Here is a 15,456-nt window from a genome sequence, read left to right as displayed (position 1 = left end):
AATTTGATATTTGAAATCTATAATTTGCTAAAAAAGAAAGAAAAAAAAATTCACTCTCATTCAAAATGTTGCTAGAATTTCAAGGGAATATGCGATAAAAATTTATATAGAACGACTCTTGACTCTTGGAATGATAGATAATATTATAGAAATACACTTGACTTGGCGCGCTAAAATGTATGTAAATGGCATTCATTCATTCATTTGGTATGAATATGTATGTAGGACTCTTCTAAATGCGATACTAATTGGGCCTAGGCAGGCATCAACGGAAATCGTTTATCTGCGGTAACGGGTGGAGCAGGGGCTGGGGGCGGTACTGGAGACGAGAAAGAAGTGCGACGAACCACCAATTAGCATTGCTTTGACCCATTTTGGAGCAGCTTCCGTCCATGGGAGCTCCTTATCAGCTGCATATTGTACTGTGGTTCCTAAGCAATTCTAAGCGCATGTGGGTGAAGGGTGTGTGATCGAGTAGCATAGCTCGGGCGCGAGATCAACAGGAAGTTGGATATGTTATATAGAGAATTTGTTTTATATAATCTTCACACAAATATATATGTATATATATATAATATAATTCATTCAATTTGTGTAGTAATGGATAACGATAACAACGCCGTCGATGGCTTTGTAGGAACAGTGGTGCATTTATTAGAAACCTGGATCCCAATCTGTTTGCTGACTTTCCATTTGTGTGGCATAGCATTGAAGTATATCACCAGCTTGAGCCAGAATTTTTGTATCTTTGAAGCGTAGACCACACTCTACATCCTTTTTGATAGAGTCCACTTCGTTCTTTAGATGACGCATAGACTCCAAATGGCCGTCATAGATCACTTCTCCATCGCGTAGCAAGCGGAACTTGTGTGATTTTTTAAGAACGCCCTTGGTACAGCGACATCCGGCCACCGGCACCTCTTTGCGTCCCTCGTTGATGATGAAACTCTGCAGTACATTGGCCTCGCCCAGTTGTTCCTCCACCTCGACAGGTGGCAACTTGCTGCTCAGTTGCTCTTTGAGGTCATCAATCAGCCGATAGATCACATTGTAGCTACGTATTTTCACATCTCCCGCTGCTTTGGCTTGTGGTGTTTCCACGGCAAAGGCATAAATGATGGCATCGAATGCCTTGGCCAATTCCAGATCACCCTCGGAGACGTTGCCGACCCCGTAATGGACAATATCGAGGCGACAGCGTTCGTTGCTGTTGTAGGTCTCGAGCACATCCAAAATGGCCTCCACCGATCCATGGACATCGCCCTTGACTATCACACTGACCCTGGGTATGCCATCATTTATGTCCATCTGCTTGACCCGTTGACCACCTCTCGTACGAAACCGTCCAGCCAAACGACGTGCCTCTCGTTCTGCTCGATACTTGGCCTGATGTTCCTCCTCCTTTTTGCGAATCTCATCGCCGCTGGACTCGATCTTTTCCCGTTGAGCCTCATGCTCACGATATTTTAAGACGGCATGGGCTTTTTTCTGCAAGAATTGGAAATCTTAATTATAACTTGACTCTGAGAGTTAAATCTGTTATCTACTCACCTCAGTTTCCACCTCCAAGATGAGTTCTCCGGCCAGGGGAAGCTCACGCCAGCCAAGAATCTCCACTGGTGTTCCAGGCGGCGCCTCTGTCAGCGGTTGACCATTGTGATCAAAGAGACCCCTGACTTTGGCATGGGCAAGACCACTGAGAAGAACTGAACCCTTTCTGAGAGTGCCTCTGGAAACAATGGCAGTGGATAGTTTTCCTCGACGTGGATCTGTCTTTGATTCCACCACAATGCCTTCGACTAGACCAGTGGGATCTGCTTTCAGGCCCATCAATGTGGCCTGCGTGCTAACAGCTTCAGCCAAGAGCTGCAGATTAGTGCCCTTAAGCGCCGAGATTGGTATGACTTGCACATCGCCGCCATGCTCCTCCAGCGTGAGACCCATTTGGGCCAATTGTTGTTTACTTTTCTCCTGCAATTATAGACGGAGAGAGAGGATTAATTGGGATTACTAAGAAAGGGAGTCACTTGGCTTACAATATTCGCCTCGGGTTTGTCAATCTTGTTGAGAGCCACAATAATGGGCACTTCCACTTCCTTGGCCAGTTGGATAACCTCACGGGTTTGAGCCATTACCCCATCCTCGGCAGCCACGACCAGAACAATGATATCTGTGGCCACAGCGCCACGTGCCCGCATGGCACTGAATGCGGCATGACCGGGTGTGTCCAGAAATGTGACCCGCTCGCCATTTTCCAAGGTCACAGTGAAGGCCCCAATGTGTTGGGTGATGCCACCAGCCTCACCAGCGGCCACATCGGCGCCACGGAGCGAGTCTAGCAGAGTTGTCTTGCCGTGATCCACATGACCCATTACCGTGACCACGGGAGGACGTGCCTTCAGCAGTTCCGCAGATGCTGGTGGCCTGGGTGCCACATCGCGATCCTTTTGCTCATCCTCGACAGCAGTTTCGGGTGTGGCCACAATCCGCGTTTTTGTGCCCAGTTTTTTAGCGATTTCCTGAATGATCTTCAAATCTTGCAGCTTGGCCGTGGCCTCAATATTGTCCGCTCCCTTTACATACAACATTGCCTCTTGCACATCGTCAATGGGTCTCCCGAGGGTCTTGGCCAATTGAGCTACGCTCATGTGCCGCCAGATGCTTGCTGCAGCGGATGCTTCCCCATTGCTCGTTTGTGTCTTCTTGGGGGAGTACTCTATAATTCTGGGGGATTTCTATATCATTAGTCAGCGTGTACAGTTTTAGCACCAGCCGCTGTTATTTGGTTAATGCGCCGCAGTGACTGTCAAACTGTACCACTTGTGGGTTGTAAATTACAATTTACCTTCTCTTCTGCTGTCTTCCTACGCTTCAGATGTGTGGAACCGACGTGCAGTTGTCTCCTAAGCGAGTTACTCAGTCTATAAAAACAGCTTACGTTCAACATTTTGCATTATTATTTAAATCCAATGCCTCGCAATTCATTTGTTATGTATGTTATTATCGAATTACTATCGATAGCGGTTTGTCTGTTGTGGGAGGCGGTGAAAAGAAGAGAGTTGCCAGACATACAGATAAGAAGGGCTCGAAAGTTATCAAAGCTAGGTCGCTAGTGAGTATCTGGTGTCGCCACTGTGCCTGCTAAATTCGCCGCACCATGTTCGAAAAGGAGGCGACACTAAGTATTCAATAGAGTTGCCAGACATACAGATTAGAACGACTCGCAAGTTACTATAGCCCACCCAGAGGTCGCCAGTGAGTGAATGGCGTCGCCACCATGCCTGCTAGGTGGCGCTGGTTGATCTGTAAATAATCGATCAATTTGGCGGGCAAATTTAAAACAATGTGTATGGTTACTTATTTTTTTTTTGAAATGGGAAACTTTCAATTGCCCTTCTCAATGGCGTGAATGCCAATCACTGCCATGAGAAGCGAACTTCAATTTTTCCCCAACTAGAGTCAATAAGTTTCGAAGGACAGCCAGAGCCGGAAACACCACACACACACACACAATGAGATAAGGGCTTAGGGATGGAGGTGGTTGGAGGTTTCCGACTGACGCTGAATGCCACTTAATTCGGTTTTGAAGCGAGTTGCATGTCAAAATGATTGCTCTTCTGCAAACATCGCATCTGTGTTTGAATTATGATGGAGCGCGCAAATATTCCAGATGCAAATATTTGTGCAAAACTACAAACACACACACTCGCACACACACGCACACTGGCACACACACACATGGCAGTTTGAAGTGCAACACTTATTTTGCCCAGGAATATGTAGCTGCAGATACAGGACACTCTTCAACTCAGTCGCCCACTCCTCCATTGCAACCCCCTACTACCTAGCCCATCCTTCGGGCGGAGAACTAAAGGCAGGCGTGCCATGTCGGTAGCGCCAAGCACTTTTCAAAATGTGTAACCGGCACTGACTGACTTTCTCCTATCTGACTACGAGGACCTCCGGACAGAGGACTCGTTTGGCCGGAGCCAACATTTGCAGTCGCAGCTGCTGCCGCCGTTTGCCGTAGCTGTGGCTGTTGCTGTTGTTGCTGCTATTGCAGACATCCGTTGCCGGAAATATGCTTACAAACGCAGCATCTACCAGCTCATACAGGGTGCTCTGTCCATAGTCCTCTAACTACTCCATTTCAACATGGCCCCCCTCCAGTCCAGGGTGATGTTGATGATGATGGTGTTGGTGGGGTTCATCTGTTTGCTTTGCAGCGCAAAAGACGCCAGCGACGTTGAGAACTCAAACAAAATATAACTGTTGAAAGAAGACGCCTGCAATGGCAGCAACAGCAGCAGGCAGCAGCGAGGACAGAAAAAGTTTACAATTTATCTAGTAAAATGTAATTAGGATCCTGGTGCAGGCACCTCAAACCATCAACCAAAACAGAGAGGGAGACGAGGTGCGGGTGAGGGCAAGGATACGCCTTCAGTTGTGCGTGTGGGTTGCAATGTTTCACTTTGACTTTAAGACTTAGTCGACAGATGGAATTAAATTTTGTTTTAGAGAGAGCAGAAATCCCTGAGAAGCTTTTAAATTGAAGAGCAAACTAAAAAGAGTCATAAGTATTTACAATAGTTAAAAGGCCGACAAAAAAAAAAGTGTATAAGAAACTTTAGATAATGAGAAAATTTGCAAGTCTGTAATTTATATTAATTTTTTATTATTCCATCCAAGCGTCTAAATTAATATAGACCTATTCTCTATTTTATAGATAATATACACATAAACATTTATTTATATGTTTTACACTTCTAAAAGATAGAATAATAAATAATAATCCTATAATTAACTGTCTAAATTCTATTTAGTTATAGTTTTAAATACGTGATTGAATATTTATTTAATTATTTTTTTTTCTTATTTTTTAGTTTGAAAATAAACTAAGAAATTAAACCAAGTTTTCTTTTCATATAGATAATTGCTATATTGCCGAAAAGGAATTATCTTTTCCCTTTATTCGAAATTTATTTTGAGAAAACGCAGGAAAATATTTATTGAATTATTTATCCTTTAAGAGATTTAATTGATTGCATAATTATTCCAATGACTTATTAAACTTGCTTAACGTCTTAAGTTTTAAAAAGGTTTTAATCCATTTAAAATAATCTATAATCAAATTATGTTGGCTTAATTAAAATCATTTTAAATTGACAATCGACCTTTAGGCAAACAGTTCTGAGAGACACCTAAACTATTCCTCACAATTTAAATAATTGTCAATTTGTCGTTCCAACTTTGAGAGAGGCAAAGTAAGATAAGGATTTTGCTTTAACAGCTTTAAAATGCATTTGCTTCGTATCGAAAAATGTCCTAAATCCATGAATTTTGGCCGCCGGCAGATATTCAATATATTTTGTTTTTTGTTGAGGTTTTTGGTGCTAGAAGAAATTGATTTTTGTTGCTGCCAGCAAAGTGAAAATGGCGTTGCGCGAGGGTCACTTTAAGACTTTGGCCGCATCAGTTATTCGGGTTTATTTAGTTGAGTGGCTGGCCAAACTGTTTATACATCCTGCGCATAAGACATGCGCAAGAGCGACTTTCGATGCGGCTGAGATACAGAGATACATACAGATGCACAGACGGCACACACACACACACACACACGCGTACTCACAGATACATTTGTATCTCTACATAGATGCGGGTTTGCGGGTCTCACACACACACACACAGAGACAGAAACTCACACAGAGAGATATACACGTTTAAAAGAGACGAATAAGGCGGAGCAAAGTAAACAAACATGGCCGAAAATGTTTGTTGCTCATAATCTGATACAAACGCAAATGCCTACACACACAGAAACACACTCACTCACTCACTCACTTACATATGCATACTTGAAGAGAAATATCTAAATATGGTTAAGGCCAAAAGTAAAATAAAAACTAACGCAAAATTCATCTCAAAGATTTGCAAACTACTTCACCAGGTGTTAGTCACAGCAAAGTCCAAACTTTTCAAATGATTTCTCTTTGCCGCTTTTCTCTCAAATCAATAAACATTTTGATCTATGAAAATGTTGAAATAATTTTTGATTATTGAGCAATCAAGAGGATTAATTAAAGTCTGCGAAAACTTCAACAAATTTGCTTAAACTGTTGACTTTTTGTTTTTCTTTCTTTTTTCTTCTTTGAGAAATTTATGGAATTATTGTTTAGTCTTTATGCATTTTTTTATACGATTGTTATAATTCTATGTTATAAATTAAATAATTAAACTTATTCTTAAATAGTTTTATAAATATTTACTGAGTGTTTTTAATTATGCTGTAGGCAATTGACAGATCTTTGGGTTGTGGAATTATGGCGAGTTTGTTCTCTACTCTTAATTCCAAAGTCTGATATCTCGTATATCCAAATAGCATAAATACATATTTAAGCCACCTCAATATGTTACTGTCTATAGCTTATATTAGAAGTAATTAATATACTTATTTTTAGATTTAGACTTTAGACTTAAGGCTAACACAATTCATGCTTGGTTGTATTCATATGTAAGTTAATAATGAATTTTTTTTTTTTTTTTTTTTTTTTTACCAATTCTTTTTATTTACAATCTGTCCTTGGACAATCAGTAAATTTGGAGATACATAAAAACATAACAGGAATAGTCGGCTCCACTGAGTCAACTATTATATATAAACTCTAAGTTGTACAGACGAGTAATTAAATCTACTTAAGTATTTATACATGTGTATTATATTTATAGGTATATATATTTATATTTATGTATATGTACATATATAAAAAAAAAAAAAGTTAATAATGAATGTATGTAGAATTTACATTGTAGATTATTAAAAATATTATTCATTCTATTGATCTTTCTTATCTTTATATGTAGTTGTTTTTCCTTTCTCTTCTCCTTCAAACTTTTATATGGTTATTCCTTTCATTTTCAGTTTCTTATTGTTCAGGTAACAATTGTTTTAAGTAAAAATATTAGCGAACAAATTGTTTTTTATTTTTTGAACCTAATTTACTTTAGATATGCACACAAAACTTCTTCTAGTCTTACTTAAAAAGTCTCATTTTTAAAATTTTTATATTTAATTATTATTATCTATTAACAAAAATATTAGGGATTTTTTCTCTATTTAGCTTCAAATAAATTTGTGGTTTTTCTTTAAATTTCAAATTAATTTGTTCGATTAAATCGCTTTTAAATATTTCAATTGTATTTTCTTATTCCAACTTGAAAATTAAACTTTTTAAAGTTGAATAAGGATTTGAAAATAAGGGCTTTTCTGTTTATGTATTTTATATTGGATTACAATTTTTAAGAAAGTAAAATATTGTATCAGTTAAGACAACAATAGCTACAGCAAATATAAGCAGAGTCCATTTTCATTTTTTAGAAATGAAATTGAAGATGCCCTAAGGTCCAAAATGGTTAAGTTTGGTAGATAAATTTGTAAATTTTCCACACTTTTATAATGGACTACATTCATAAGAGAAAATAAGCATTATTAGAGAAGGAACATATTAACTTTACCAGCCTTAAGATTAGATCTTTAACTTAGAGACGAAATCCAGACATTGCAGTGAGTACTTTTGAAAACTAGTAGCAAATTTGGCTTTACTTTGGCATTAGAATAATCTGCATATTTAAATCGATAAGTTATATTCGCATATGTTAATTTTGTAATCATATTTATTAAGTGTTTGTTTTAAAGAGTTTAAGATATTTAGCTAAGGCTCTAATCCTTGAATCCTTACTCATTCTCTCATGCTCATACAATCTTATAAACCAAAAAAGAAGTTCCCTTTATTAGTTAATCAAGTTTTAGCATTCTTTCTTTGATTTCCATGTATATTTACAATTTCAAATGATTTAATGGGTCCAAATGTTGTCTCCGAGCACTTGAACTTTTTTAATGGGGGAAAACACTTTTGTATCTATTGAATTTCAAGCGCTTTTTAATTATAAAACATTTTCAGTTAATTAGTTGGCTTCTGTGTGTGTGTGTGTGTGTGATGTGATGTGATGATGACCCTGTCACATGGCACTTAAAAATCGGTGTACTTGAAAGCTGGAAAAGTTGTGTGTTTCTCAAAAGTTATTGACCATTGGCTTGCAGCACTTGTGAGGAAAAGTGTCGCCTCGACTTGGTCACTCTTTCTCAAGAGTGCATCCTACCACACAGAGCGCTGAGGTCTTTTAGGGTTTCATTTTGTTTTTTTTTTTTTTTTTCGCTATGGGACAGGTAATCATTTCGATGGCGGCTTTCAAACATAAGCAAAATATTGACAGAGCGGCAAAGTCTAAGGCAAACGACACCGACAAATATGCATATATATGTGGGATATAGACGTATGACGTTGCCGATTCTTCTACTTTGGTGTTTTTTTCTTATTCTTTTTTTTTGGCGTTCAGGTACCCAACTATACAGACGTTTTGTTTTGTGTTTTATTTTTTTGAGTTTTCACTGTTTACACACATTAGAGACCCGACATCCGTTGTAGCCGTTGCCGACTGTCGTCGCTGTCGATTCGAACAAAATTTTGTTGTTTTTAGCCATTGAAGTGGTAAATTTCACCTGTATGCGAGGAGTAGATGGCCACGGACAGACACGGCCACTTACAACAAATGCATCTCGCTGTGGCTGACGCTGACGCTGACTCTGTCTCTCTGTCGGCCTTGCCCTTTGATTATTGGATGGACCACACACATGGCCAGTGGACACTTGAGCTGATTGATTGGTGAGATGGTGAGCGAGCGTTCGCGAGATGCAAAAAACCCATCAACGCTGGTGGTCAGCAGCAGCATCATCATCATCTCTGATGCTTTGATCGCATCTCAAGCGTCCCTGCTAGCCAAGCGAGTCTGTTGTTAATTTACTGCAGGAAGTTTCCATTTAGCACTTGGGCAAACAAATTCTGCAGTTGTCACCAGTCCTCTCGATGCTCGATGCTCGATTCTCTCTAGTGGCCACTACATCAAGCCAAAGTCCGGATGGGAGATGCTTTTTGGGGTTGGAGTATATGAGAGTGGGAGTGTGAGTGTGAGTATCTGAGGGCTGCTGAGGGCAAGTTTTGTGTCCCATAAATACAAAATATCAAAAAATATTACTACATTTAGTTTAGTTGAATGTGAATGAGGAGGAGGTGGAGGAGGAGAAGGAGGAGGAGGGTGGGAAGAAGGGTGGGATGTTCATTGGATTTCATTGTTGTCGACGGCTACTGTTTGCGGTTTGCTGCTACTTCGAGTGTCATTCAGCCTAAATTGTTTGTATGTCAATCAAAGATGAAAACGCGCAACGGAAAATGCGAAAATTAAACAACGAAGACGAAATACCAAAAGCAAAAGGAAGAGGGGGACGGACTTGGCAAACTGGTGCGGGTCAAAGGGAGAGAAAGAGAGAGCAAGAGACTGAGGCGGGGTCATGCCACTTAAAGTTCATTGAGGTAACGCGTGTTTGTGTTTGTGTGTGTGTGTCTTGCTTAGCTTTAGAGTGAGTGAGCGGGCGGGATTCAAAGGGTGGTAATAAACATAAGGCCCAATATAACAATAACAATGCCAACAATAAACAACAACTACAATAACAACAACAATGCGGCACTTAATCAACAACGATATGCTTGAAAAAGTCCTTCAAAATGAACGCGAAACATTTGAGCGACTAACAAGTTATTGAAATTTTCAATTATTTTCAACACCAAAGCCCAAACTGAAAAGAGGGCGACCGACTGCAGGTCTCAATACTTGTTTTAAGTCTCCAATTAAAGCCATTGATAAAAAGAGAATGAAAAATTTGTTTTTATTATCGTATTGTCATGAATGTAACTAGAATTTCCCATTTCCATTTCCCTGCCTCGCCTAATTTGGAGTCATCTGAATGTTTGTGTCTTTGAAGACTTGGCACAGAGTTTTTCATGTATAAAATGTCCTTTAAATGGCCAATTAAACCATTTTTACGGATTTTTGTGCTGCCTTCGAAACAATCTTCTTCAAAAGTGACTTCGAGCCGTTTTAAGCGCAAGGTCTGATTAAAATTTCAATGACGTCTTAATGTAGATTAGGACTTTGGCATTTTTAATTACATTTTAAATGAACTGATACTAAAATATCATTTAGTTAAACAATGTTTCGCTTTGAAATGCGTTTTTAACAGATCGAGAATGTAACCGAAAATATGTTACAGCTTTTCTCTCCTGCTTTTTCCTTTGGGGGATATCAGGTGAGATTTATAAACGACCTAATGGGTGAAGCTTTTTGCCTCTTATAGGCTTAAGAAACCTTTAGTAACTAAAGGACTTTAGCTGTGACTAAATTAATCTCTCGAAGGAACTACAATTGAGAGAAAATGTTGAATATTCTCCATTTTGCTCGTATTTGTATAACTTACACTTTGTAAATTGGCACCTACATATGTATTTATGTGAATGTATTTGGTTGTGGCTCACCCTAATTTATGCAACTCTCCCAACGTTGACACCCATCCCCCCCTACAATCCCCCTACATTGTTGGAATGCCAAAGCGACACCCGGTCTGAGTCTATCCATTGGGTTGTTGTCAGTTAAATTTACATTGAAATGCGAGACTCGAAGTAATTGGAAAGTTTGATTTTAATTTGTTTTCATTTCGCATTACCTACAACCCAAGTCGAACCCGAGACCGAGCCGGAGACCGAACCAGAGATAGAGCCAGTGCCCCAGCTAAACCAAGCCGCCTTTATTACATTTCTCTCTCTCTCTCTCTGTTTTTGGCTTTCTCTCTCTCACACTCGCTATCTCAGGCTGTAGCTCTCTGTCTCTGTCTGTTTACACGCCCAGTTTACATCACAAAATGTACGATGAGCCAACCTTAAACTCATCTCAGGCATCCAACTTCAATATGGGGAGACTGCTCCATTTGCGCGTTGCCTGGTCTATCTTAACCGCCATCCGCTCCCCTCTCAGGCTTTCTCTCTTTCTCTTTCTACCTTTCTCTAGTTATCTCTCATTCAGTGTTGGTGTTGGTAAACTTTTGCCTGATTTTGTGTGCTTTTAACAGTTTTAATCAAATAATTGCACATGTGCTAAATGTAAACATATTTGTTCGATTCCACTAACCAGACACGCCTCCTCCCCTCTCAAAAAAAAAAATAAGAAAAAAAATGCTCCTCCGCCCCTGCCAAAAGTGTGTGAGAGAGAGAGATAGAGATGTGCCTGGCCCGTTGTTTTTTGGCCTGGCCAACAAGCTCCAGTTGTAAGAGCTGACTGACTGCAACTCTCTTCTTCTTCTTCTTCAGTAGGAAGACTCGTTTTATATTTGCAAATGCAAACGAAACAGGAGAAAGTTCAAACATACAAACAAATGAGCGTGCAAATAGTAAAAGAAACAAAAAAGAAAGAAAAAAAATGAAAAGTGGAGGACATCCCTCAATTCCCAAACTGAACTCTTATCCTTCTTTTTTTCATCTGTGGGACGCGTGCAATTTGTTATTTTTACGCAACAAGAGCAAATTTTTAATTTTCCATTAAGTTTTTAGACCTAGGCAAGTTCCACCTCTTTGCCGCCCGCCTCGGCCCCCCCAAGGGAAACAACTTCAGCGCGTGCCTTTTGTTTACATGAATCGCATTCACGTGGCAGATCGTAGACGGTTGTGCGTCCTTACCGGAACAGAATGTTGAATGCTTGGTTGGATGATGGCTAAAGGATGGATTAAATGCAACTTGAAAATATTAAAACATTTTGCGACAAGTTGGCAAATGAAAGCCCGCCCAATCATGTCAACAGCAAAGTGCCGACAACAACAAGAGCAAAGAGAGCCATGGGAGAAAAAAAAGGGACAGGGACGGGGAGCAGGACCAGGACGACGACACCAACAACAGGAAGGAATGATTTCTTGTGCCAATATTTTTCCAGAGCACACAATTTCGATTTGTCGAGTGCAACTTTGGCGCTCATCGTACTCATCAGCTTCAGCTCGCCCCATGCCCTGGCAGAGTAACTCCTGCTTTCGTCCTTGACACCCGATGTCGTCGTCTCCTACACGAATGTCAACTGTGTGTGTTGCTGCTGCTGCTGCTGCTGCTGCTCTCTGTTCACAAAACACACATATAAAAGAGAGACAGAGCGAGAGAGAGAGAGAGAGAGAACGAGAGAGACAAACTGAGTGACGAAGGGAAATGAAAGGACTCTGGGAGTCTGACTGCTAGGGTCCTGCTACTAGCTTGCAAATCAAGTGAAATGTTTGCAAATAGAATTTGTCTGTGCTTGCTCGAGTGTTTGACTGAAATCTATATACATATAGTCAGTCAGTTCTCGTGTTGTATGTGTGCCAGGATATATTTTCCCCTTGCTCAGTCCTCCTTCTCGTGCTGTCTCTCTCTAGCTAGTGTGTGTACATTATGATCAGTACAAATGTGAACATAACTGCACAAATATGTACATAGCGAGTCGTTCGCTCCACGCCCACCCACTAACCCACACACACACACACAGACACACATACATAGAAGGCTCCAACCATCCAACCCAGTCAGCCTCCCAGTCACCCATCCAGTCAGCCAGGCGAGCCAACGAGTCGTCAGCTTTTTATATTTGTGCATATTTGACTCCACTCTTTCATCGCCATTTCTCTTTTGCCTCTCACTCGCACTCTGCCCCCATCCCTCTCACTCTCCATCTGTCCGTGTCTCGACTTGGCTTGACTGTGTTTGCGTTTGTCGGCGTAAGGATTAATTAGCGTACAAGTGTGGCATCAAAAAAACGAAAATAAAAACCAAATAACGTTAAAAAGAAAATAAAATCATGCATTCAATTGCATCATTTACCCAAATGAAACTCAATTTAACAGTCACCTAGCTAACAATCATTCCACATTATCATCCATGTGAAGGGTTCTTTGCCCGGACTAACTCTGCTTTAGCCATCCAAATATGTATGAATCACAGTTTAGTTTCGTTTACAAGAGTTGTATGTGTTGTGTGTTGATAAGCTCTCATCCCAAGAGTGTTTAAGTTCTATGAGTAACATTTAAAGATAACTAATTAGTTGGGAGATATGACAGTTTCGTTAGAGAGACTTAGTCATAGGGAAGAAACTGTTTATAAAGCTTTTGAGAACTGCTTATAAAAATAGTTCCATCTGCAATGTCAATGGGATCCATATCCTTATTTGGTTGAAATATTCTCAGTAGATTTCCAAATATTGTATTGGAAATATTTATAGGTGAATTTTAAAACATACTTTTTAATAGCTTTAACCCAAAGGCGAATGAATTAATTGGTCATGTTATGTTCATCAAAGATATCTAATTGTAAGTTTAAGTTTCTGAGTGAATAAAAAAACATTTTTTAGAACAAATCGAAAATATGTCAATGTCGATTAATAAACCAGATTTGTAAATGCACAACAATACGCTATTTTCATATTCCATCTATGTACTTATTATATCTAGATATAGATATAGATCGATATGTACATATATGCTCGATATTTGTATCTCACTTGCTATATATATTTATTAATACCAATTTGAACTCAATAAGTTGTTATTGATATATTGTTATTTGTTGTACTTAGAACAAGTTGTTTGTCAAGCAAATTAGTTTGCTTTCCAATGTCATTATATTGTAAATATAAGTACATATACTTATTTACCAAATCAATTTAGAATTGTCACTTAATTAACTATTTGACACAGACAATCATAAATCAGGCTTACCTCACAATAGATGATAAATTCAGACTTACAATAGAAATCTCTTCAGACTAATTATATCTATGTATATATTTATGAGAATTAGACTGAGTCTAATATTAGATAAAAATCTTTAAACTAGTGTTTTAACAAGACTTTTGTGAATAAGTCAATTCTGTTAAGGTTATCAAATTGAAACATAAATTCAAATAAATTAAAAGTTTATATAATGAATGTGTAAATGCATGCTTAAAAATAAACGATTGTTTATATTCATTGTATAAAATAAATTGCTTATTTGGTTTAATTTTAAGCAATTTATTAATGCTGATCATATATGATGTAAAGAAAAATCAGTCGTGAGTTTTACTGACTTTTTCTCGTTTAACTCAAAAGATTTTAGTAAGTAAAGACTTATACCAACGTTTTTAAGTCTTTCAGTGAGCTCTATAAAATTTCGTTGCCTATCTTAATACATATAAATCTCGTGTCGCAATGTTTGTCCTCAATGGACTCCTAAACCACTTAACCGATTATAATAAAATTCGCAGACCATGTGCAAGTCGATCTAACTTGAGAGATACATACGTGTAAATCTCAAATTATAGTCGCAATTTTAATTTTTCAAAAGCGGGCACAGCGAAGCGTGGCAGGGTTTCTAGTTATAAATATCTCAGTATATCTATATAATAGATAATATGAAATCCTACTGATAAGCGATTCTGTTACCAGTCCTGTTCATCCTTCTTATAAACTATTTAGTACTTTAATATTAAACAGAATAAAAATGATCATAATTCAAGTGAAAAGTAAATAGATGTTGCAAAATAAATCAATAAAAATAATATAATAATTCTTATACAACTGAAATTCAATAATGTTTTCATAGATTTAATTGTTGTAGTAAGCACAGATCTTAACTAAAGAATTCCCATTTAAAAATATATATGTATATATATTAATAATTATAGTTAATTATAAAACAGAGTTTTATTTCGCATTTAATTAAAATTTATGTAAGAGAGTTTGCTTATCTCATATAAAGTTTATGGTTCCTAGGAAGACCTCGACATTTTGCTACGAATCTTTTTTCCGGAATGTCTTATGTAAAAATGCTCTTCGATGTCAAAGTTAGAAACAATAATTTTATATTTCGGTATAAATAAAGAATCCCAATAAAATCATTGGAATGCAATGAAGTTGCTTTTTAAAATTATTGTCGTTTACAGTTTGAGAAAAACACTTTCCTATGGTTCAAATATTTACTACTGCAAAAAGACACACTCCTTTGTCATTTCTCGGCATCGACTTGGATGTTTTTGTTTTCTATTCGTATGACTTTGTTTTCATGGAGATGAAGAAATGTTGTTTATTGCCTTCTTAGCAAGTGAGTTGCAAGTGCAAGTATGTACTTATACATTTGTGCCCCATTATATGTCGAGCCCGGAGTGCAGCAAGTGTTTCATTAGCACAGCAAATTATAATGCTTTTTTTTTGTCATTTTCGTTATGTCGACCGTCCTGCTGATGATGGTGAAGCTGATGATGTTGGTTAATTGTGCCTGACGGTCTTGCGAAATATGCAAACGTTTGAATTTGACGTGCACACACGAAAAACGGTTGGCAAATAGCAGTAACAGTACACACAGACACACATCTATATATGTACCTCTCCCTATCTGTCGGTTGGTCGAATGCAAATTGCAGAGAAGAGACAGAGACCGAGAGAGAGAGAGAGAGCTGAGAATGTGAAGGCAACTGCAACTGCAACTGCACCTGCATGCTTATGCAAACAATGTTGTACGCTA

At 38.5% G+C, this 15,456-nt stretch overlaps 1 protein-coding gene across 2 annotated transcripts; it reads right to left on the bottom strand.

The window, feature by feature from the left end:
- Positions 1 to 564: 564 nt before the first annotated feature.
- On the bottom strand, positions 565 to 3,020 carry LOC6648073 (translation initiation factor IF-2, mitochondrial). 2 transcript variants are annotated; one of them, XM_023178247.2, is made up of 4 exons: positions 2,846 to 3,020; positions 2,037 to 2,735; positions 1,552 to 1,971; positions 565 to 1,488 (listed from the first exon to the last, which is right to left on the bottom strand). In XM_023178247.2, the coding sequence occupies exons 1-4, from the start codon at positions 2,945 to 2,947 to the stop codon at positions 655 to 657; spliced, it is 2,055 nt and encodes a 684-aa protein (XP_023034015.1). In that variant the 5' UTR covers positions 2,948 to 3,020; the 3' UTR covers positions 565 to 654. The 2 variants fall into 2 exon arrangements, with proteins under 2 accessions (XP_023034015.1, XP_046869479.1); XM_047013523.1 differs by having other exon boundaries at positions 2,037 to 2,724; positions 2,846 to 2,913.
- Positions 3,021 to 15,456: the final 12,436 nt, after the last annotated feature.

Source organism: Drosophila willistoni, chromosome 3R (assembly GCF_018902025.1).
Source record: "Drosophila willistoni isolate 14030-0811.24 chromosome 3R, UCI_dwil_1.1, whole genome shotgun sequence".
In the NCBI taxonomy this organism is placed as follows: domain Eukaryota; kingdom Metazoa; phylum Arthropoda; class Insecta; order Diptera; family Drosophilidae; genus Drosophila; species Drosophila willistoni.
This window is presented reverse-complemented; position numbering and strand designations above follow the sequence as displayed.